This window comes from Colletotrichum graminicola (genome assembly GCF_000149035.1).
Source record: "Colletotrichum graminicola M1.001 genomic scaffold supercont1.23, whole genome shotgun sequence".
NCBI classification, from domain to species: Eukaryota; Fungi; Ascomycota; class Sordariomycetes; order Glomerellales; family Glomerellaceae; genus Colletotrichum; species Colletotrichum graminicola.
This window is the reverse complement of record NW_007361027.1, coordinates 302101-325915: the sequence shown is the minus strand read 5'-3', so window position 1 is coordinate 325915 and position 23815 is coordinate 302101. Positions and strand designations below refer to the sequence as shown.

The 23815-nt window shown below is 54.6% G+C and overlaps 8 protein-coding genes across 8 annotated transcripts; 5 read left to right on the top strand and 3 right to left on the bottom strand.

Annotated features, from left to right (window-relative positions):
• Positions 1-432: 432 nt before the first annotated feature.
• On the top strand, positions 433-1114 carry GLRG_06265 (transcription initiation factor TFIID 23-30kDa subunit; the record flags this gene model as incomplete). The annotated part of the gene is made up of 2 exons (XM_008096950.1): positions 433-636; positions 707-1114. The coding sequence occupies 2 exons, from the start codon at positions 433-435 to the stop codon at positions 1112-1114; spliced, it is 612 nt and encodes a 203-aa protein (XP_008095141.1).
• Positions 1115-1462: 348 nt separating this feature from the next.
• On the bottom strand, positions 1463-1924 carry GLRG_06264 (ribosomal protein S19; the record flags this gene model as incomplete). Its single annotated transcript, XM_008096949.1, has 4 exons — positions 1463-1496; positions 1550-1729; positions 1800-1815; positions 1882-1924. 4 exons carry the CDS (start codon positions 1922-1924, stop codon positions 1463-1465), a joined length of 273 nt encoding a protein of 90 aa, XP_008095140.1.
• A 1609-nt stretch (positions 1925-3533) lies between these two features.
• Positions 3534-4798, top strand: GLRG_06263 (cellulase; the record flags this gene model as incomplete). Its single annotated transcript, XM_008096948.1, has 5 exons — positions 3534-3731; positions 3789-3908; positions 3962-4261; positions 4331-4626; positions 4687-4798. 5 exons carry the CDS (start codon positions 3534-3536, stop codon positions 4796-4798), a joined length of 1026 nt encoding a protein of 341 aa, XP_008095139.1.
• Positions 4799-6685: 1887 nt separating this feature from the next.
• GLRG_06262 (phosphate transporter) lies at positions 6686-7460 on the top strand (the record flags this gene model as incomplete). Its single annotated transcript, XM_008096947.1, has 3 exons — positions 6686-6702; positions 6828-6988; positions 7066-7460. The coding sequence occupies 3 exons, from the start codon at positions 6686-6688 to the stop codon at positions 7458-7460; spliced, it is 573 nt and encodes a 190-aa protein (XP_008095138.1).
• A 587-nt stretch (positions 7461-8047) lies between these two features.
• Positions 8048-9325, top strand: GLRG_06261 (DNA repair protein; the record flags this gene model as incomplete). The annotated part of the gene is made up of 2 exons (XM_008096946.1): positions 8048-8137; positions 8201-9325. 2 exons carry the CDS (start codon positions 8048-8050, stop codon positions 9323-9325), a joined length of 1215 nt encoding a protein of 404 aa, XP_008095137.1.
• A 671-nt stretch (positions 9326-9996) lies between these two features.
• GLRG_06260 (WD domain-containing protein) lies at positions 9997-12826 on the bottom strand (the record flags this gene model as incomplete). Its single annotated transcript, XM_008096945.1, has 4 exons — positions 9997-10256; positions 10308-12296; positions 12356-12631; positions 12691-12826. 4 exons carry the CDS (start codon positions 12824-12826, stop codon positions 9997-9999), a joined length of 2661 nt encoding a protein of 886 aa, XP_008095136.1.
• A 1802-nt stretch (positions 12827-14628) lies between these two features.
• On the bottom strand, positions 14629-19449 carry GLRG_06259 (uncharacterized protein; the record flags this gene model as incomplete). Its single annotated transcript, XM_008096944.1, has 2 exons — positions 14629-14811; positions 14872-19449. 2 exons carry the CDS (start codon positions 19447-19449, stop codon positions 14629-14631), a joined length of 4761 nt encoding a protein of 1586 aa, XP_008095135.1.
• A 1803-nt stretch (positions 19450-21252) lies between these two features.
• Positions 21253-21750, top strand: GLRG_06258 (uncharacterized protein; the record flags this gene model as incomplete). The annotated part of the gene is made up of 2 exons (XM_008096943.1): positions 21253-21269; positions 21336-21750. 2 exons carry the CDS (start codon positions 21253-21255, stop codon positions 21748-21750), a joined length of 432 nt encoding a protein of 143 aa, XP_008095134.1.
• Between the last annotated feature and the right edge of the window lie 2065 nt (positions 21751-23815).

The following is a 23815-nucleotide window of genomic DNA, read 5'->3' as shown; positions in this document are numbered from 1 at the left end:
AAAAAGGGTTCGAATGACATTCGCATCACCCTAGAATCTAGATGCAGCCTGTGGAGTAATTGATATTCTATGCGGAGTACTGTTTATATTCACCTGGTCATAATGTATGGACACTGTCGAGAACCCCCTCCCGGGTAACCACCCCCCCCCCCCCCCCCCAGTATCCGTAGGTAGTGGAACGTCCCGGTTGAGATAAGAAACTGCACAGACCATACGGATACCTTCCCCGTCATTGTGGGGTGGCTCAGCCAGGACAGTAGAAAGGGGGGCCTCTGTAGGCACGTGACAGATGCGCCACTTTCGCAAGGCGACCAACAACATACAACACCAGCCTCATCAGCCTCACAGGACTTTGCTTTGCTGTGTGAAGTTATCTCCCATTTCAGAAACATCATCAAAAAACGGCTGTCCGGCTAACTCTTCGCGATCGAAATGGCTAGCACCGCACCCGAGAATGCCGAGCAGGCCCCCACTGTGCCGAACACACAGGAAGCTCCCACCGAGACAGCAGCTGCCCCGGCCGACGCCGCTACCGTCCCCGAAGCGGTCGCACCAGGCCCCGAGCCCAAGGCCATCACCCGCAAAGACATGTCCTTACGCGAGTTCTTGACGAAAATGGACGACTATGCTCCAATTGTGAGTTTCCGTCTGCTTCCCTATGTCCCCGCACCCGAAGCTCCAGGCTAACGCTTCCCCCCCCTCCTAGATTCCCGATGCAGTCACAAACTACTACATGACCAAGGCTGGCCTCCCCCCACCGCCGCAGACCGATCCCCGCCTCGCGCGCCTGCTCGCCCTCGCCACGCAAAAGTTCATCGCCGACATCTCTGCCGACGCTTACCAGTACAGCCGCATCCGTGCCTCCAACTCTAACGCCAACAACCCCATGGGCAACCTAGGCGCTGCGGCGGGCTTCCCCATCCCCGGGCAGCCCACGGGCCCAGCTGGCGCAAAGGACCAGGGCCGTGGTGGGCCCCTCGGTATCCAGAGGCCAGGCTACGGTGGCGGTGGACAGGGCGGCAGCCAGAACAGGACCGTCCTTACTATGGAGGATCTCGGTATGGCTGTCGGCGAGTACGGCGTCAACGTGAAGAGGAGCGAGTTCTACCGATAAGGTACGGTCTTGCTGTTTGTCGAGGAGAAGGGTTTGCATCTTTGGGCTGATGTATATACATATAACACGGCGTTAGATGGTCTGGGTTCGGCGTCTCGGGGTCAATCAGGGCACGATCAAGGGCGGGCCGGGGTTTTTCTTTAGGAACGGACAATTCAACAGCGACGGAGATGATGGATACAACGTAGTAGACATCCACACAAAGGCCCATCAGGAGGGTCATCATAGGCGCAAAGCCACAACACCTTATGCTACAAGTTTATCGCTGCTATCTTGACAGTGTTATACATGTATTTGTCTTCCTCTGCCTTCCCAGGAGCGCTGTTCGAGTTGTTCGAAAGTCGCACCTCACAACCTGGTCCAAATGAAAGGCTTTCTCGTCCTACCATAAATTAGTCCAGGAGCTTCATCACTGAATTCCATGCGCACACGTACGGTGAGAACTCCCCCAGCTTGTGTCCGACCATGTCTTCCGTAATCGTTACATCAATGTAGCTCTTGCCGTTGTAAACCTGGAACTTGAGGCCGACGAAGTTGGGCAGGATTGTTGCGGAACGGGCCTGCGTCCGGATGGGCGTGATCTTCTGACCAGGCTGGGGCCGCACGATAGGGAGACTATTCGAACAAATGTCAGATTCGAGGGTTGGATCGAGAGGTTTCGCAGCAGGAGGGGGGGTCTCCTTACGGGACGATGTGTGGTCCTGGAAGCGTTTGGTTAGCTCATGACTTTGGATTCAGTGCGCAATCCATCAGCAGTTGGGACTCACCCTTCCACACGGATCTCTTCAGCAGGGCTCTTGTTGGCTGCATTTTTTGCAACGCCGGTTTTTCGCGATATGATGGCCCTGTTTGGGATTGATAGCCGCCCCTTCAGATCGATCGCGACTCGGGAAGAATTTCCGTGCTCCCAGAGTTTGTCCGCGTCACGTGATGGCTCGGTGCTCCGTGCGGAGCCGACTTTCCGTTAATTCTCGGCGAGCCAACGACGGATCCACCTACCGATTAGCCATGCTTCAAACCTATGGAGGACTTGAGGCGGAGAACAACTGCAATGGACACTCTTGTTCGGATCAATTTACAAGCAACACCCCTTAATTTAAACCTGCTCAATGCTGTTGTCACGTTGCAGAACGAGCCACAATTCCGCATCTGCCCACCAGCCGCATGTTGCATGGTCAGCCTGCACTGCGTTGGAGCAGCGGCAAGCCTCAACCAGCAGCTGTGATGAGATGATTCTGTCCAGGGTTTGCCACAGCTAAAGGATTCCCTGCCTGAAAGCAATCTTTAATGTTAGCCCGAAAACACCCATTTGCCCTTGGATCCTCAGGTGTCTTCAACAGTTCGTTTCCAGCGATACCGCGTCTATAGAAATGATATCACCGAGGTTATGTTTCTCTTTCAAGACCATATTTCATTTTTTAAAGGTCCATCTACCTCTTTCGCGCCGTCACCCCGCGGTCATGGCTCGTTCTAGACCCTCATCTGTTCTCCGCGAGCCCCATTGTGATAATCGTTGTGGGGTTAGAAAACCCCCCAGTTACCACGCGGAAGAAGTTCCCCCGCGACTTGAAACGGCCAACTTTAAACCCCACCCTATTCGTGCTGCCAAAAGCTTGTTGTTTGTTATAGATGACTATTCGTCCAATATATAAAACCAGCAAGTTGTCCCCCCCCCTGGCACTTTAAGCCGGCACTCTTTACCCGCGTAAATAAGCTCAAGTTTCCGGATGTGCTATCCTCCGTTACCCAAAATCCCTCGTGTGATGATGCCGTTGGCAGCCCAGCTTCACCCGCGGGAAGACTGGGTCGGGGATGATAAACGGCGACGCCATGGCGCAAAGTAGCCGCGTACATCGACACTCGATGCCGTCTCATGATGATCCACGTATACAAGGTCGAAAGGAGACGTCCGCATTTCCGGGTATTCATGTTTGTTCTCCTCCTAGACTTGGGACTGCCCCACACGGCACATCATCTATGCCAACTTTCCAAGCAAGTTTAGCTAGAAATGCCTTCGCATGCCCTCACTACCTTGCATTGCTATGGAGCTTTAACAAGATTAGACGGCCTTACTGAACGGGTTCCCTTAGCTAGTTACGTCCAGTCATTGCCCACAACTTGTGATGTTTCGTCTTGATAGACGGGACGGAATATGGAGACCCATCTCACTGGCCGGAGAGTGGCCAATTTTCCCGCCTTCCATAGTTCAGTCGCCAACCATGCATTATGCTTTCCTCTACCGCTGCGCGATGGATCGGACGAGAGGGGGGAGGGGGAGGGTCGTCAAAGTAGTATAAAGTCGCCATGCCTCGGCGTCATCCTAGAATTCGTCTTGTCTTCGATGGCGATGACATCCGATCCCTTGACCATCTTTTCTTTCTTTTAACCTTAACCTTTCTCGTTCTGGTCGCTGAAAATCATGAAGTTTTCCAGCATTAGTCTCGGAATCGCGTCTGTCGTCTCCGTCCTGGCAGCCCCCATGGACGGGGCCAAGGAGAAACGTGCCGGAAAGCTCGAGTTTGTGGGCGCAAACGAGAGTGGAGGCGAGTTTGGCCAGAAGAATCTGCCGGGCCAGCTGGGAAAGGATTACACATGGCCTAACAAGACGGCCATCGACGTAAGTGGTGGTGTGTGTTGATGTGAAGTTGCAGCATGGGCTAAGTTGAATTATAAGATCCTGAGATCCCAGGGGCTCAACACCTTTCGTATCGGAACGATGATGGAGCGGATCACCCCTGATAAGTTGACGAACAAGATCAATGAGGACTACTTCTCCGGCGTTGAAGATGCACGTGTTGCAGCCTCTCTGGCAAAACAAGAGATGAGCTGGCACTAACACGCGTATAGGTCATCAATGACGTGACCTCCAAGGGATCATATGCCATCTTCGATCCTCACAACTACGGCCGATACTACGGCAATATCATCACCAGCCCCACCGACTTTGGCGCCTGGTGGAAGACGGTTGCCGCTCGTTTCAAGGACAACGACAAGGTCATCTTCGACACCAACAATGAGTACCACGACATGGACAACTCGCTGGTCAGGGACCTCAACCAGGCCGCCATTGACAACATCCGCGCTGCAGGCGCGACGAAGCAGATGATTTGGATCGAGGGTAACGCTTACTCGGGTGCCTGGCACTGGGTATGCTGGTTTCCTAGAGCCCTTTTCCCTCGCCGTTTATAAGCCATACGTGGAACTGACCGTCTGTAGATTGAGAGCGGCACCGGCGATGCACTCAAGAACCTCAGTGACCCTACTGACGCTAGCGGAAAGCTCCTCTACTACGAAATGCACCAGTACCTTGACTCGGACGGTTCGGGCACCAACGAGGATTGTGTCAGCAGCACCGTTGGCGCCGAGCGTCTTGCCATCGCTACCAAATGGCTCAAGGACAACAACAAGCAGGGTGTCATCGGGGAGATTGGGGCCGGTGCCAACACGCAGTGCCAGGAGGCCGTCAAGGGCGCCCTCCAGCACCTCGCTGACAATTCAGAGCAGTGGAAGGGGTGAGTCGAGATGCCCGATGTCGTTTTGGCGGTTTACGGGGAGGGCTAACGAGTTGATAGAGTAGTCTGGTGGGCAGCGGGCCCATGGTGGGCCGACTACATTTACAGCATGGAGCCAACCACTGGAAAGGCTTATACGACATACCTCCCGATCCTCAAGACGTTTGCTTGAGGCCATTGGTGTATTGGTTGGTAAAGTTCTCATTGTGGATATTGTCGTGGGTGTTTTGGTCTGGTGTACGGATACATATACGAAATATGACAAGACAACTGTCCTTATTCAGAGACGGCCATGTCTATTGCACTCACCCGTGGGTCTGAGGTCTCCTTGTGTAAGCAAAGAGAGGAAGATAAATGGTAGGCAGCCACTGACTGTCATTCCTCCATTTGTATGCCAACATCCGCCGTCTGGTACAGTAGGGTGCCACAAGTCTCCTGACACCTCATAGTGCGCCACCTTAACTTCACTATAAAGAATACACTATATCTTAATATATTAGGTATAAAAGTAAACTATAAAAGCTATACATAGTTACTTAAGTACATAAATTATATTATACTATTTTAAAAGTATACTACTTATATAATAATAGATATTGTCACAGGGTGACAATCCCTAATTGATTGGCGATTGGCCATATAAGTGGTGTTGACAGCAGTGCTCAGTGAGGACCACTTGAGCATTGGTGGATCTTTTGGCGTTCTGGCTCAATTGGGTAGAGCCAGGCGTTGGAAGGTCTATTGGCAGGCGCGTCACTGTCAGCGCCCTGTTACAGATATATTAAGTCTAAAAATAAATAGATTTAGGTTTTTCACTTTTACCTTAAGAAAATATAGTATTTATACCATATATATCCCTTATAAGCTTACTATCTCTAGAAAGTAAAGAACACTATACTTTTTTTCTCTTTTTTTACTCTTATAAGTAAGTAAAATAAGTATTTAAAAATAAAATATATAGGGATTTAGTAAGGCTATTTAGGAAGTATTCTTTTTTAATTATAAGATATCTAGTTAGCTTAGTATTACTTATTATAAAGTCGTGCTTTAGGTGTATACTATGTATATGTCAGGAGACTTGTGGCACCTCACTGTAATCAGAGTTGCAATACCAAATCTCAGCTGCAAGATAAGGCAAAAGGGGAGCTGTTTGGATTAGGCAGGTGGTGGGGTGCCAACCAACAGGATTCCCTACCTTGCAATGCACGAACGTGTCCTTATGGCAGTCTCCAACAGGGGAGCTAAGAACTTTGCTTGATGCATCTTGCGTCTCAGTTCTGGGTATGTACATTAGCTCGCCATAGACAGCTCAAAGACGCGCGATACTAGCTAGGTATGTATGCATTGCTGTGTCAGAGTTGCAGAACTAGAGGGTCACAGCAGAGTGCCCAAAGAGAGACCGGCTGCATTGGGTCAGAGGATGTAGGTAGGACATAGGACAGAACAGCAAACACAACAGACAGGTACCTAGATTCAAGGCTCCCGTGGCGTTACACATGTTACCCATACACCCCTTTCAGTGTGTTCCGGTATGGACGGCAGCGGAAGTCTACAGAAGAAACCCCAAGAGTACCCCAATTTCACGCATCACTGCTTTAACCCGATTCGATGGGGGGAACTGAGGGAAAAATGGAGTGGGAAAAAAAAAAATTATGACATTTCTCAATTCGCCATGCCGCTGGACCCCGAATTGGACCGCCCAGGGTACCTTTCAGCGCCTATGACCTGAAGGTACAGACTACCTAGGTACAGTACGGTCTTACCCACAGATGGCCCACCTCCGCCTAAACCTACGCAAGCCCGGACGCCGTTTCGACCACCTCACCCTCTCCGCCCAGCGACACTGACCCTCATGCGCTAAACCATACAAAAACTCGCCAAAACTCGAACGCCGCGCCGTCTTCGCCTCTACATCCTCCTCCTCCTGCCAGCCTTCTTCTATCTTCCCCCCTTTCCCCTTGCCTTCGTGTTAATCAACCTCGGTCGCATCCGCAGAGGTCCCTCGGGTCGAATTTTCCTTGTCAATCCTAATCAACCGTTCTTCAAGACAACCGCCAAAATGGTCAGCCCTCAGATGTACGTCACGCCTCTCGTCCCCGCGGCGACGTCGCAATGCACTGCAATCTCTGCGTGCGCATGCTGCCGTCGCCGCCATTCCTCATAACTCTTGTACGAACGTCCAGCGCTGACAATGCCCGTAGCACCAACCTGATCATCATGCTCGGCATGGTGCAGGTCTCGCGCAAGGTCCCCTTCGATGACCCCAACGTCCTGAACCTGTGCCGCGCCGGCTACATTGCCAGCAACATCATCATCGCCATCATCTACCTCTACGTCCAGGCGCAGATCAACAAGAAGAAGGGTGCGTACAGACCAAACACGCCAGAGTTCATGAAAGGGCAGTGTGTACGGGCAGACAGCTGACAGTTCAAAACGCAGACATGACCACTCTCAAGTACGTCGAGCCGGCGCCGATGGGCTCCTCGGAGGAGGGCAAGCTGGTCACGACCACGATCCACGCCTACGACACAACCCAGCTCCGCCAGGCCTTCCGCTCCCAGGCCATGGGTATCGCCATGATGGGCTTCATGCACCTCTACATGAAGTACACCAACCCCCTCCTCATCCAGTCCATCATCCCCCTCAAGAGCGCCCTCGAGAGCAACCTCGTCAAGATCCACGTCTTTGGCAAGCCCGCCTCGGGCGACCTGAAGCGCCCCTTCGTTGCCCCTGCCGGCTTCATGCAGGGTCTCCAGAGCGGCCCAGCCCAGAGCGACAAAAAGGCCATCGAGGCCGCCGAGCGCGCCGGCCGTGGCGGTGCCAAGGAGGAGTAAACGGGCATCTATCTCTCTTGTCTTTCGGGTATGTGGGGGGGACGACAATAAAACAGGCCATTGGTTATACCGGATGCCCAGAAGCGCGTGCTCACGCAGTTGGTTGCAACAAGTAACACATCTGCTGCGACGCACATGCACGCGGCTAGTCTCAGGATGGGGTGGCAACCACCACGTAGATGCTTAGCTCGCCCAAAGATACAGCTCATTAATCTTCACTCCTGCTGTCCGTTGCCCGCTAATCCCTATCTCTCTCTCTCTCTCTCTCTCTCTCTCTCTCTCTCTCTCCTTCTCAATCTCTCATTGTGCCGCGAGTTATGTTCTCCCCCACATGTATTCCTGGCAGCTTCGCCGCTCCCGCATTGCCAGACCGTCCCTCACTTTCTCGACGTGGCTTGGTCAGCACCAAAAAGCACGTGCATTCGCGACTAACTGGTGACATAATCGTTCCTCGAAAAGTTGCCCCTCCACTCTCATTCACGCCTCACACTTGCATCACATCCTCCGAACTACAATCCCTTTCATAGTGCACAACAACGTCCAAGATAAGCCCCGGTTTGGCATCCAAACCTCTGCAACAGCCAGCCATGGTTCGTCCATCAACACCACCGCCGAACCAGGCAGCCGCCCCGCCCCCCACCGCGACGCCTCCCACGCCAGCAGCAACCCGTCGCATGGTGAGCCACTTCGATATTCCATGTCCCAGTCCCTTGCCTCACATTTCTCTAACATTCGCTCAGGAAGAGTCCCGCCTCCGCGCGAAAGCACTCCGTGACCGCCGCGACGCCGAGCTCGCCGCTTCCGGCGCCCCCTCCGCTCTGAAAACAGCCTCGGGCTTCGTCGCGACCCCCGACGTCCACATTACAACGGCCGGCGCCGGCGCATCGCGCTCGGCAGCAGACGCCTCGCGCAAGCGCCCGTACTCGTCCATCTCGACCACTGCCTCCGGCACGGGCTCGCAGCCGCCGCCGCCGCAGCACCCGACGACGAACCGCGATGCGCGCGACACCAACGCCGTGCCGCGCCCGGCGCGCAACTTTGCAAAGTTCGTCGACTACAACATGTCAGCCATGACGGACACCAAGGGTGGCTTCCTCACGGCCGAGGATGATCCGCACAACACGGCCCTCGTGCCGAGGCAGAAACCCGGCGGCGGACCGGCGCAGGAGGAGAAGCCCAAGGGCATGTCCTCCCAGGAGTGGGAGCGCCTACAGCTCCTCCGCAAGCTCCGCCGCCAGAAGGCGGGGCCCTTCGAGCCCGGCCTCAGCGTGCTCGCCGACGACGCCGCCCGGAAGAAGTGCAAGGACTGCGGCTCGTACGAGATTGACTTCGTCTGGGACGAGGTCTTTGGCGCGCAGGTCTGCCACGCCTGCAAGGACAAGCACCCGGAAAAGTACTCCCTCCTGACCAAGACGGAGTGCAGGGAGGACTACCTCCTCACGGACGAGGAGCTCAAGGACGCAGCTCTGCTGCCGCATCTCTCACGGCCGAATCCGCACAAGTCCCACTGGCACGACATGATGCTCTTCCTCCGCTTCCAGGTCGAGGAGTACGCCTTCACGACAAAGTGGGGGTCCGCCGAGAAGCTCGATGAGGAGTTTGCCCGTCGCGAGGCTGACAAGAAGCGCCGCAAGGACGCCAAGTTCCGCGACAAGCTCAACGACCTCAAGCGCAAGACCCGCACCGAGGCGATCCGCAGGCAGCAGGCCACTATCGCCGCCGGGTCCGGCCCGAGGAAGTTTGGCGACTCGGTCGGCGGCGGGAAACACGTTCATGACTGGGGCCGGGCCGTCGAGAACGAAGACGGCATGACAGTCAAGAAGTGCAACGGCTGCGGCATGGAGGTGGAGGAGTTGGAGTTCTAATGCAATGTCGTCGTTTATTCTGAAATAAGATCATTCCCTTTGCGGACGGCAAGACGCATCATGAGTTTTTTTAGACTTTTTCTTTTTGTTTATTTCTCTCCAAGTTTCAATACCCAGAACGTTCATACAGCAATACCACTCATACAGTCGTCTATTCCTTCAACGTAAAACTATGTACGAATAAATCGAGTAGCCCCCGTAACATCAAAACAGCTAGAACCGCACAATAGCGAAGCGGAGGTAGTGGTAGGGGGTATCGACGTGTAGTGAACAATGATGCCCCTGGTACAATATTACAACAGAACGTAGGTGGGCCACTCCTGCCCACGCCCATCTACTGTCCACCCAATTCGGCTTTTCGTACCCTCCTTCTGTTGATTTTCGCCCCCCCCCTTCTTGGCCGTGGCCGATGAGCCCACTGCTCCACAGCCAAGCAGTGGCACGTCTTTCTACCTCTGCTATGCCCAATACATGAATAAATAAATAAAAACCAAGTACTTTCTTCGTCTCATGCCCCGGCAACCAAGCTAGAGTTACTATCAGAACGTTCGTCCAGAGCAAGCAGTGACCCAAAGACGACGCCATTTCATCAGACGCTATGCTGTCGTTGTTATTGTATATCCGCTCTCTTCGTCGCTTCTCTTCAAAGAGGACATACACGATGCCCCCATCTACCGCGCAAAGACCTTCACCACGCCGTCACCGCCGCCACTTACAACCCACTTGCCGTCTTGGCTCCACACGACGGAGCACACGCCCTCGCCGCGCATGATGCGGTGGCTCGTAATCTCCTGGGTGCAGGACCGTTTCTCGAGACTCCAAAACCGCAGTGATGCATCGTGGCCTGCGCTAACGAGCTCGCGGCCGTCTGGACTGAGGGAAAGGCCCGAAATCGATGCCGGGTGGGCCAGCATGTTGTATGTACATTGCCCTAGAGACCAATCAGCACTTTCTCCATTGACGAGTGACATCTTAAACTTACCACTGTTGGCATCAAAGAACCGCACGAACCGATCCTCATGTCCGGAAATGATGACGCCTTCGACGCCGGACCCTGCCATGGATCTACCTCCGCCCGTCGGTCCGCCACCAGCACTACTGTCCTCTTCAGATAGACCACTTTGAGACTGCTCCAGTCCGACAGTCGTCGCAACAACAGCGTTGACACTTGTGTTGATTGAGCCATCGTACGTCTCTGAGCTATCCATTGTGCCGATCTGTTCACCTGACCTAGTGTCGTAGACAAGAATGGATGCATCCGAGTAAGAGACGACAAAGGTCCCGCCGCTAGGGCTGAGAGGGGTGATGCACGTAGGGCTGGCATTGGTGCCCTCGGGCCTCTTGATGTTGTGGACCAAAGTGTGGTTAAAGGGCGAATTAGATGCCATGTTGGGTTGAGGGTTGCTCGAGAAAGCACTTCCCGAGCTCATCGAGTTGCCACGGACGCGACCCCGGCTGCCTGATGGACCAGCTCTGTTTGTGCCTGGTTGAGGAGAGGTCAACTGAGGAGGCGCGCTGACAGCCCATAGACGGACGGATCCATCGGCGGCACCGGAGACAAGCAAGATGCGATCGGGGCCTCCATATTGACTATTCTGGCCAAAGATGGCGCCAAGAGTGGTCGGCAGCACGCACAATGCCCAGACGGCATCGGTGTGGCCCTCGAGCGTGGCTTTCGGATCAACTCTGCCTCGTTCCCAGACCCTGATAGTCGCGTCCTGGCCACCAGAGAATATCCAACCGTCGCCTTGGGCGCGGCCACCAGTGCTAAAGCTTGGAGACGGAGACCAAGAAGTCAAGCAAAGCACTGCCCCAGCGTGGCCACGGTGAGAGAAGTTGGCTGTCACGTCAAGGTCCGATGCGGCGTTGGTCTGGCCGTGACTGTCTACACGAGGAATGTGGAAGCGCTTGATCATGCCATCGTCGCCAGCAGTGCAGATCTCGGGTTCTCCAGGACTGCCACCGCCCGAGAAGATGACAGTTCGTACCGTGTCTAGGTGACCTCGCAGTCCAAACCGCAGCTTAAAGTTTCCCGTCTCAGCTTTCTGAGTAGCCGCATTTAGCGACAGCTCATGGTCTGCGCTGCGTCTTCGCGACATTGATCCTTTTCGGCGATTAGGATTTGGCCCACGGTTGGGTGACTTGGGGAGGTTGTCTGCGGCTGGAAAGGCATCGGTGTCAGGTCGGTTTGTGAGTTGCTGTAGAGGTTGCGATGTGTTGGACCCCGGGAACGCTCCCTCGGGAAAATCCCATGCATCAGACTCAGGGGCAGGGCGACTGGGCTGGGGCTCATCTGTCGGCTCCACGCTGCTAAAAGATTCCACAGCATGAGTCGGACGCTGCTGCATGTTATCGTCGAGCATGCGGGCAGCAACCGACATGGGCTGGGGCCACTCTGTGCCGGCAGCATACATGACAGGTGGCGCGGATTCAGGGTTTGAGGACGGCATAGATTGCTGTTGCTGTTGTTGCTGTTGCTGTTGTTGCTGTTGCTGTTGTTGCTGTTGCTGTTGTTGCTGCTGCAGTTGCTGCTGCTGTTGTTGTTGTTGTTGTTGTTGTTGTTGTTGATGTTGCTGCTGCTGCTGCTGCTGCTGCTGTTCAGTTGGCTTCACCAGGAAACTGGTCGGCTGACTTCGTTGCATTGGAGGCGCGTGGTTCGGAGCAGGAGGAGGCCGATTGGCTTCGCGGACGTGGTTCTGTGGCACCAGAGAGGAGGAGGCGAAGGGAAAGGGCGGTTCCTGGAACGCCTTGCCGCCTGGAACGCCAAAAGGCTCACCCTCGCGCAAATCTTCCAGTATCGGGAGCGGGGGTGATTCTCGGGGAGGCAAAGGGTTTGCGGGCGTGATCATCAGGTAGGTGAACTCGGCTTGGCACTGGTCCAAGAAAGACTTGAGGTCGTTACGTTGCGTTTCGTCGTCGCCCTTCTCAACCTCGAGCTCGTTAGGATCGGCATCGGAAGGTTTCTTGGAAGCTGCGTTGATACCGTGTTAACGGTTGATTCATGAGAATACGTGCGTCCAGGGTACTCACATTGAAGCTTCTCCTGGATCAGGGCAGCTCTATCCTTCTCCGGTTTTGTTGTCTGGCTGCCTGCCTTGCCCCCTCCCTTGAGCTGTGCAGCCTGGTCCTTAACCTTTTTCTCGAGGATGGCGACGTATTTCTTGAGGGCCTTCTGCGTCGCATCGGACCTTCTCGCCTGACCTTCGAGGGAGGCTATCCTCGCCTTCATCTCCTGGCGCTCAATCTCCCAAGCATTCCTGTCCCGCTCGTGACGGTGCCATTCGGTTTGGAGGAAGCGCATAACACCTGGGAAGTGACGTAGTCAGCATACAGATGTCGATTGTAACCAGCGCTGAAAGACCTACCCTGCAGTGTGTATTCAGTTGCATGAGGCTGGTTGCCGCCGTTGCCCTGCATCGCACCGCCCATCTCGTTTCCACCAGGCCCGCCCATGCCGTTGCCAACGTTCGACCCCATGCCCGAAGCCACCTGCCAGCTCATACGCGCGCGAGGGGGGACTGGTCCCCGGCAAGGAGCTCAGCGCTGCGGTCAGATACGGGAGGCGGGGATGCGAGAGTCCGACGACGACGACGACGACGACGAGGAAAAGGAGATGTCGGTAAGTGATGTCGAGCTGTCTGGTTTGGCTTCTCTCGACTCCGTCTGCTGGTGCAGCTGATTGCGCCTTTGTTGTCGATGGAAGCTACCTGATCGTCTTTGCATTACCTGGGTAGACGAACAAGATATCGCAGGATCGGCGGCGGCAGCGACTCGTCGAATAGCTGACGTCGATAATCGTTGTCGTCGTGTTCGTCGTTGAGAGAAGAGCTGGTTGTTGGCAGTTCAGGACAAAAAGCAAAGCGGTGGTCGGAGCTGTGTTGGCCGGCCCTGGTCAATTGAATTGGAGCTTTGTTCCCGTTGTCGCGTTCCCTCGACATCTGCCAAAAGTAGGTACCTACCTACTTCGACTTGAGTATGTACTCTCTCTCTCTCCTGTCCTGCACACTCTGCACACTTTGTGCTAGGTACACATCTATGATCAGGTGGGTCCCAACACAATTGGCTCCAGGTTGGCTTGGTGGCCGGAAAAATAACGAACAACGTGTCGAGATTGCAGGTCTGCTCTTCCCCTTTCCCAGGACTAAACAAGAAGGAACGTTGTCGGAAAAAAATGTCTTGCGCGAAAGACAAAACGGCCTGGCAAATGAAAGGCGGCCCACAAGATTTTCGTCGTTGGATCGCGTCAAGTTATGAGTTGACGACTGCATCTGCTGCTGCCTTCCTGCTGTACTTACTGGCTTCAGTCCCGGTCAGTAAAGGAGGTACGGATACCTAGGTTGGTACACTACCGTTACCCAATTAGGGGAAGTGCCCACTCTTCCTCTCACTGTTTGTCCACGTCGCCTCGCCTGTGCATGTGCCTGAGCTTTCTCCATGCACAGCTGTCCTGCCTTTGCCGCCAGTCTTCGTCCTATCATTGGCAGGACAAGAAGGGTGTGAGGCTGTCAGGCATCAAGTCCTGCAGGGCTATGCTTGCTTGTCAAGAGCACAGGCCACATCATCACCAAGTCTCGAAGATTATGTAATACATATACCTACCCTCCTCTCCCCTTGATTAGTGACTCGAGTTTCAACTTCATCGCGGGCTGCTCTCCACGCAACGATTGAATGGGAAGAAGCTACCTACTCACGCTAACTCTTCCGATGAATTGCTGTCAAGGAGAACCGCTCCGCGTTTGCACATCAAGTTCCCCCTTCGCGGCATAAACAAACGTTTGTAGATCACGTCTCATATTCCTGTCTAAAGACAAGGTCGTGCCCCGATGAAACCATCCAAACCCAAGAATACCAAATACCCTGGGTTAGTCGTCCAAATGCCCTCAGGCGTCTGTTCTTTGCCGTTTCTTTCGACCATACACCCAAGCGTACCCCTTATTACGACGAGAAAAGCTTCGGAATTTTGCCACCCTCTTACACTTCCTTCCAAGCCCAAACTACTCCGTTTGCATGTCCGGTATCACGCGTCCCATCGAATCGCAATGAGCTTAACCCCAATCTCCAAAGCCAAGGAAACGCAATCATATGTGCACTCAAGGTATCAACTGCCACCGGGCTATCTATCATGCCCCATCCGCAACCCATTGTCCAGGAGGTTATGTTTGTCTCCTCGGCATCGCGGCAGTGCCTAAGAGCAAAGCCAACCTCCGTTGTGTATGGCGTCGAAATGTCGTATGTACTTGATATCGTCATGTCGTCAAAGGGCAGAGGTGCCAAATATGTCCACCTCCATCTGAGGCCATTTCTCAAGCGTATTGCTGCTCGTCTTGGCATGCGTCGATGACGCGCTTTGCATTGACGATGATCTGCGAGAGATTCTTCAGGACCGGGTCGTTACCCGACGTGCTGCTAATGCGGACGAAGAGCCCCTCGACACGGGCAACCAGCATACCCATAATCTTTGGCGTAACCGCGCGAGCATCCTCGTCCTGGAAAAAAGAAAACAAGTTAGCCCTGCTTTTGGAATACGGAGCAACGCCTCAACTTACCATGTTGCCGAGAGAGACCTGGAGGCTGTGCACAACCATCTCAAGCCAGGCGATCCTTTCCCGAGTGTAGGATTCCAGATTCAAGCTGACAGTGGCAGTCACCGTCAGGAGAACAAGGTGAGGTAGGTTGCGAACAAACTCGGGGCTGTACTTCGACATGTACTTTTCAAACACTTCCTGTTCACGTCCAGACTGCATCCAACGAACGACGGCCTCTTCGGCACGGCCCTCCCTCATTGACTGGTTGATAACGGCAATGCGGGCCTGCAAGTCAGCGTCGTGTTCGTTGGTGTTGGGCTTAGCAACCGTCAGGGCCTGCGAGTGACCGTAGCTCATCGAGTGTTGCGAAGCACGATCGGGGCTCTGGACGTTGCTGTAAGACTGGCTGGGGAGCTGGCTCGGGACCTGGCTGGGAACCTGGCTAACAACAGAAGGAGCGTTGTAGGAAGAGGTCGCATGGTGGTGCGACAGCTGTTGAGGATGATGTTGCTGCTGCTGAGTCTGTGCCTGGACACGGATCATTTGCTGTTGAAACTTGAGGAACTCGTTCTGGAACTGCTCCTGCGCCGCAGCCATGCTCGAGATCGTGCCAGTAAGACGAGTCACTATAGCAGACAGCTGGTCGACCTTATTGCTCTCGGCGAGACGCTGAGCGTTGAGGGCCTCCATCTCGCCGCGGTGCTGCTTTTGCAACTCACCGGCAACCCGCTGGCAGGCCTGGGCCGCCATGTTGGTGAACGAAGGACCCAGGCGGGAGGTCAAGGTGTTGACAACCTCCTGTTGAACGTTGGACGACACGGTAGCCCCGACTCTATCCGAGATAGTCTTGACAAAGTCCCCGTTCTGCAGCGCATGCTGAGTGGCAGAAGGGAGGGCCTTGTGAATTTCCTTCTGAACGGACTGCGAGACCTGCGCGTTCATGCTCTTGGTGAACTGGTCAGAGACGGCCTTGCCCGCAACACTGGCAATTGTAGGGATGACGGCATTGCTGAACTGCTCCTGAATGAGCGCCTCGAGCACCTTCTGTGTGTTCTCGTTGAGAACTTCCGATACCATGTTCAAGAGCTTAAGCTGGCGCTCGTCAAAGTCGGCCTCGCGAGCGCGCAGACCATCGTCAATGCGGCCGTGAAGCGTCTTAAAAGACGAATTGAGCAAACTATTGAACCCGTTCTGCAATCGAGTCTCCATACTGCTAATTGCGGCCTCGACGGAATCCTGGGTAATCGAGTTGGAGTTGTTAGCAGAAGACTTGCCCGAGTCCCTGGAGTTGTTGTTGGAAGGGTTTACACGAAGGGAACCGTTGGTTTGAGCGTCGTTGCCGGCGGCGGCAGCAGCAGCGGCAGCGGCGGCAGCTGCCTTCTTCTTGCGGCTCTTTCGCTCCTGCTTCTCTTCCTTGGCAGGGGCGGGGGCAGGAACAGGTGTCTCCTCTTCCTTCGACTCCGCTTTGGCGATCTTGACCGGAGTAACGGACTCAGGGCCGCGGCGAGGCATGTTTTCATCTTGCGAAGGAGTGGTCTGGAGCAGTGAATCCTTGGCAACATTGCGGGACGAAGGATGAGCGGTATCGGCATGCTGGTGGTTGGGCTCGGCAGGCTGGCTGACAGGAGGCTTCAACTTCGATATGGTAACAACACCAGCATCCACGGCATCGACCGGGGACAACACCTTGTTGTCTTTGGTCCACCCAAGCTCCGCCTGCTTGATTAAAAGGCAGGCAACGCCCTTGGAGTGCATGGCGTATAGCTCGAAGAGAGTGGGCTCGTCAGTCTCCTGGGCCATGGCCGGGTTGGCAAGGATGTCGAGACTGCGCAGAATTCCTCGGTTCGCGAACGAGTACTCGCGGACACCACTAATAACAGCCGTCGAGTCAGGCTGAGGAATGGTGGCATCTTGGGCAACCAACCGCTGGATGTACTCCACCTGGGACACGCTCTTCAAGTTGTACTTAGGAGCCGACAGATGCGCGAAGTAGATGGAGTTGCGAGTCGGGTGGCCGATAATCAGCATCCCAGTCGGAGGGTGGTACATGACGCTGCAGACAGCGTCAGACTCCTTACTGTGGGGGAGGTTAAACTCCTGAACAGGCTTGCCGAGAGCAAGGTCCCAGAGCTGAAGAGTGTGGTTCTGCTTCATGCCAATGATCATGTAACGCAAAGCACAGCGCTTCTGATACGGGCGAAGCTTGTCGACAAGGAGAACGGACGTGGGCCAGGCCTTTTCACCCTCCGGAGTGCTAGTCAGGGTCATGAGAGGCTCCTTGATCTCGAGTGAGGTGTGGGCAGGTGTAGGTCCGCGGGGGTCGCTGTCCTCCTTGGCAGCGGTAAGGTCGCGGACGTCCCAGAACTTGACACGTCCAGACTTGTCAAGAGACACTATCACGCTATCGTCCTGACTGAAGGTGAAGTCTTTGCCGGCCTTACCGGTGTTGATCTTCAACGAACATTGCTTGGCCAATTTCTCCGTGTCGACGACACGGTCGTGACCAGGCTTAAGCAGGTTATGTTTCATGATGAATGTGGGCCAAATGATATTGATGGACTTGCCGCGGCCAACAGCGAAGAACTCTGGGTGGATCGTCGAGGGGCGGGCCCGAGTCTTGAGGACACCACCGGGGGCGTCACCACCTTCGTGGGAAGCCATAGGGGGCAGAGCGAAGCCGTACTGCTCCGGGTGAGCATCCTCAATGTGGTCCTTCTCGCCGTTCTTGATCTGGACCCAGTAGACAGTACCGCTAATGCCCGTGCCGATAATGGCCTCGCGGTGGGTGCTGGTATGGTCAGGGGGGGTGACGGACATGGCAACATTGAAGATGCGGTCCTTGGTGTCGGTGAAGATCTTGGCATCCTTGCCATCGTCCTGCCGGATGACGCGAAGACCACCAGCCTTGGACATACCATAGGCCATGTAGTTCTCGGTGGCGGTGTAGAGGTTGCGGTCGATCTGGTCAAACTCCTTCTTGAGACGGGCGATATCCATGATGGCCTCGTCGCGGAACTGGGGGCGGGGCTCAGTGGCGCCGTCCTGCAGAGCAATCGAGATCCAAGGCTTCATGGGAAAGTTGAAGACCTTGACGGGCGAGGAAGTCTCCTCCTCAATCACCACGATCTCATCTTGGTCCGCGCTCTCCCAGCTGTCGGCAACGGCTTGGCCAGCAGCCTCCTCGATGATCTCGCGGACCTCCTCGGCCACCTCGGCGGAGACAACCTTTTCGAGGATATCCCTATTTTCCTCGCGGTCAAGCTCCTTCTTGATGGCCTGGGCAGCATGGTGGGCGCTCTCCTCGAACTCCCTCTCGGTCCGCGCCGAGTCCATGTCCTCGAGATCTTGCATGTAATCCGGCCGCGACTGCTCTTCCTCAGCGCGGGCGAGAGCTTGCTGAGCCTCGTAGTCGGCTTGCTGGGCAATGTCGTGGATTGCCTCGGAAACCGTCTCCTTGTTTCTCTCGCCAGCAGACGGCGCGGCGCTCACGTAAGAGGCGGTCGAGCCAGGCGTGGGGTTAGCGAGCTTGTCTGCGGGGGAAGAACCATGTCCAATGCTGTGGCGGACACGCTCAGGGCTGGCGAGAGGGCTGCGCTCGTTGTTGATGCGCTTGGCCTCTCCACCGTGATGGGAGTGATGAGAGCTCGGCGAGTCGTGGGTCTTTTTGAGAATCTGAAAAGCCGGACCGGCAGGCGACTGGCCAGCCGACTGAGGTGGGGCGATACCTGAGATGGAACCAGACTTGGGTGTGCGGTTGTGTGGCGAGGTAATCTGGGACTCGTCAAGACCGTTGCTGCTGTTGGCATTGTAGCCATACTGTTGGTGCTGGGCGACATGCAGGTTCGAATCCTGAGTCGGAGGGAACGAGTATGTGCCGTAGTTGCCACTGGACTGAGCGTAGGCGCTGGGGTCATACTCGAATGAGTTGGAGGGCATGTGAACGTTAGGAGTTTGACCAGCTTCGGCTAGGACCCTCTGGAGGATGTTCTCGCCGGCCTGAGGGGCATTGGAACGAGTTGATTCGGCCAGAAGCATGTCGTTCTGACTGGGCTTCGGGCGGTTCAGCAGGTTCAGCAGGTAAGCGCGGGTATCGTCGGGGGGCGACGATGCGCCGAAAGTCGAGAAGGAGCCGTTTTGAGGCGGCTCTTGTCGCGACTCCTCGCCATCGTGTGCTCCTTTCATCAGAGCGGCGAGCAGGCCGGTAGGATCGGCCGGGGCGCGGGCTGGTGCGATGATCTGAGTCGGAACGGACGAAGACATCGTCGAGGAAGGTTCATGGCTGTGGTGGTGGTGGTGGTGCTGCTGCTGCTGCTGCTGGTGATGGTGGTGCTGCTGAGGCTGCGACTGCTGGGATTGATGCAACTGCTGGTGCTGGTGATGCGGCGACTGCTGGTAGTGCTGCTGCGATTGCTGCGGCTGCGGCGACTGTTGCTGATGCTGGTGCTGCTGGTAGCCTTCCTGGCGAGCCTGGGCAGCTTGCGAAGCTTGACCGCCAACACCGCTGAACTTGAGCAGGTTCAGCAGATTGTTGCTGCGATCACCATTTGAAGGCATGCTACCACCGGGGGGCGTTGGCGCCGGGGGCATTGGGGACACCATAGTGGCGTCAATGGGGAGGGAGAGAAGGTCAAGGGAGGGGGATGCGGAGAGAGTGTGTTTCGACGAGGAAACGAAGGGTAATTGACAAAGACACCCTTCCGTCGCGACACGATGGTGTGTTGAATATGGGGGTTTTGAGAGGTTGTGGAGGGGAGGAGTGGGAAGGAGGGAAAGGTCAAACGAAGAATAGGATATTGAAAATAAATTTTGGGACAGAAACGGATGACTTGGGAGGCTGGACGATTTCTGAGCCCAACGCAAAGACCCAAGGTGAGACAACCCTGTCGATGTATCCGTCGCGTCAGAACAGCACAGAGGAGAGAGGAGCAGGGGGGTGTGACGTGGTTGAAAGACGGGAGCCAGGACGAGCCGGGGGCGACTTTATTTTTTATTTTGTTTTAAGTAACTGTTCTTTTTTCCATCTCTTTTCGGGTTGTTCCTTTTAATATTTCTCGTTTTGATTTTTTCCCCCCCTCTCTCATCTGTCCCTTCCTTACTCTTCCTAAGGTAGCAACCCTAGATTTTCAGGCCCATTTCCCTTCCGCCGATCCCAATCTAGCGCGGCTTCTGGAGGTTCCTTCAATAAAGCTGGCTTGCTCCTGGCGGTCCTGCTAGTGTTGCTGCTTCATCGATGGTGCCGTAAGAATATACCTATGTAGGTATCTAAATGATGGGATTTATGTTCCTGGATCTGGATCGGAGTCAAGATAGGCAGGTACTTCAGGTAGCCAGGCAGGTACATACCTCAGGTAGGAAAGTTCCCAAGACGCCTGGGCACCTAACCTACCAACTTACTGTAGGTAGGTCAGTAGCTAGCTACGATGTACATACTTTAGGTACTGCACATACCACCTTAAAGGTCGCATAGCCGCAGGGGAGCAGCGGACAAACGCTCCTGCCCCGGAGACAACAGCCAGGTAGGGTGGAGAAGGCCGAGGTGCAGGCAGGCACACGTGTAGACATACATCGTAGTTCGCAGTAATGCAATCAAAAACTTGGGTGCTCGTGCTGATGCCATTAGGTAGGTAGCTACCTGGGGGGCAGCTGTGGTGCTGGGATAATCACCGGTACGCTACTGGTGCTTTGGGCAGACAGGCAGGAGAGGGGCAGGTGGTCTGTGCCGCCCAGTGTCGACGTGGGGCCGTGCCACTGGTGGTTTTCCCTCCACCTTACCACATCCTACTGGGTGCTGCTTTGGCTGTTGGTGCTGCTTGCAGAATTGGATTGGCATCGGACTTTGGGTAAGTGTCTGACGTAAGCAATCTCAAGATTCCACTAGGCAACCTCAGGTAACTGCACAATGCACGCATCCAGCTAACCAGCCAGTCAGTCGACATACCAGACTCTATTCTACATTGTGTTCCTTAACGTCTTCTTCATTGCTAGCAAGAAACCGGCCATTTGTCTCGAACAGATCCACACAGTTTGCTTTGTGTTTTCTCTCTTGCTTTTTCTGTTCTTTGCGTCCGGCTTGCGACCAACTTATTGAGAAACATATCGCACCGCAATCGGGACCGTCCGACTTCCCGCCGATCCCACCATTGTTCCGCAATACGCGTGCACTCGGCCCCAGGGTTCGCATCGCGCCGAGCTCGCAGTCTCGGAGGCGTTGAACCAATCCCCCAAGCAAAAGGAACGCGGACAACCATCTCTTGATCTATCAGCCACTGTGTCCGGCGTACAGCAGAGACACGTGCCGGGGACTGCGCCTGTGCAATCCCGCAATCGTCGACCTTTCAGGGCTCTCCCACAATCGCCTCGTTTTACGTCACTATCACAAAGGGCAGGACAGCCGTCGCCATCATGTTCTGTCTCCGAAGGTAAAGTTCCCTCGAATCCGTGCTATCCTCCTGCCTTACCAGGCTCCCTGCTAACACGGATCCCAGCTGGCTCCCACTCCTCTTCATCCCGACCAATGCCTCGCCCGCCTTCATCTTCCTCTTCTTCATCTGCACATACTTCCTCAACCGGCCCTGCGTCTATTGCAGCTTCCTTCTGTTAATCCTCTTCCTGACCTCCTGTAACTGGTCAGACCGCTGCTTCTTCGACTTCAGCAGTAATTGGTTCCAGCCTCGTCCGCCCACCTCCTCGCAGCTACCCGACCTCGATCCGAACACCGGTTTCAATGCCACCGTCGTAGAAATGATCAATTCGACCGCCAGCGCGCTCGCCGGCGCTGCGGCCGAAGAGCTTGCGAGGCAGAGGCAGGAGTGGACAGGGCTGGGTATCGAATGGCTGCGCAGCCTCCTTGGGCGGAGAGAATGGCGCGTCGAGTGCCTGGATATCAATATTCGACTATAACATTTCGACCTCTGGGAACGCTGTGTGCCGAGGGACGGACGAATGTTTAGTATGCGTAATGAGCATATTCGCGATTTGGGAGCAGCACACATTGGGAATGGTTGTGTGGACGAGGCAACCTCGCCGAAGGTACACCAAAGAGAAGAATGGGTTCTTGAGTGCATTCCATAGCGTTCTTGCGTTGCCTCAGCCGTCCAAGGCGGATGGGATAAGGTCCCGGGTTCTTGGGAACTGCGTGGCGGGTCGTCAATGACCAAGTCAACCAGCGGAGAGCACTCGAGTCGAGGCTCGTTGCTGCTTCGAGGAGTATCCGTTACAATATGGAGATCTACAATATTCATAACGTATTCGAGTGTCCATAGTCTGGAGGAGTCCGCTCATGCTGAACATATGACTACCAAATGTGCAGAGTTTGGATACCGACCCTACGAACCCAATATATACGCCCGGCTTCTGGCTGAATGTCGTATATTCCAACCACGCCGGTCGTATTATATTGGAAGAAGGCGTGTAAGTCACAGGACGGCTTGGACTTTCGGCGGTGTCGGTCTGATTCCTGCAGATCAACTAAATAGGCCGCGTTCCCGGTTTACGGATAGCGGCCATCTCCCTCGCTGCCCATATCGACATTGATCCGCATGTCAGCGTCAAATAGAGTTACATATTGAGACAGCACTCTGTGATCACAACAGATCACCACGATGCCTAGGCAAGGCGATACTTCGCGAAGTCATAAAGCCAGCCGAGCAGATCAGATTAGCAATGAAGCGAACGGTGAGCAACGTGTCCTTGGACGAGACACGATGCTGCTCCCTGGACCTGGCGAAGAGGTTTGATCGCACTTTCTCGTGCATCAAAGGTCGAACCCGTGTGAAACCCCACGGCTATTATACAATGATAATGATTAGCATATATTTACCGCTTTCAGTAGATTCTCTTGGTCTCTCACCTGGGCACTTTCCGTTTCAGTGTGTGTTTTGGTCGCCAACCTTTCGACATAACTGCGAGAAAGACGTTACTATAACTACGAGAGACAGGCCTAATCCGTTGTTCTCATCAAGCCCATGTACCGTCTCACCAGGTATGCTCGCCCCTGGTAAGAACTAGCACTTGACACTAACTGGTACGGCAACGGCATATTTCGCGGGATCTAGGCATCTTTTACAGAAGCAGATGTTATGGTTAGCGGGACAGGGAGTTACAAGAAGTTTCATCTACATCTAACACCTCAGAGAAGCGAAGCCTCGAGGGGCTGGACCAGCTCAGCCCATTGCAGTAAAACACTTATTGTAGGCGAGGCAGGGCGCAACAAGTGCTTATGACCTCACAGTCACGGAGGGGAGATGAGGCGGGCCTAAAAGGCGATTATGAATCAGATCGATGATGTTTTTCACATTCGACTCCTATTCTTTCACGTTATCTTATGATGTTGTCTTTAGTCGTATACACCCGGAATTTGACGTTGAATTGCATACTACACTGCCGTCTTCCGTCTCAGACGACATGTGACTGTCGTCTTTTCAAGCCATGGGCGATCTCTGCTCTCCGATACAAACCTGGCATCGGAACATTTCTTGTTTGCGTGAAATGAGTTCCTCCTGTCATCACCTCTAGGCGCTCTGTATATACAGCATCCTTCATCGGGGACTCCATCAACCGCATGATTAGCCTCAAGGCCAAATTAAAATGGGCAAGATCGAACGGGTTGTGGACATGGGTGAAGATTAAACAGAACAGGGCGTGTGTCATTTTTGGTTGTTTAGCAAAGCCATTTGGTAGCTCAAGCTGGTCCCAAAGGGCCATGTGCCTCATAATGTATCCATCGAAGAGTGTTCTAGGCTGAAGGGCTTCAAAGGGGTCTCGTAGCTCGTTATAGCGAACGACGCGTCGCTACTGCAGTCTACGAAGCCAAAGATCGTGCTTAACACGAGCTTATGAGTCAAGCTGCTGTTTTGAGGCCCATACATGTTAGGCGGGCGGCATTGCATAGCGTTGTCTTAGTCCGTCTTCAGATAGCGCCGGCGTATTCGGAGCAGACACCATGGTTTGAGCTTGCCTGGAGCCT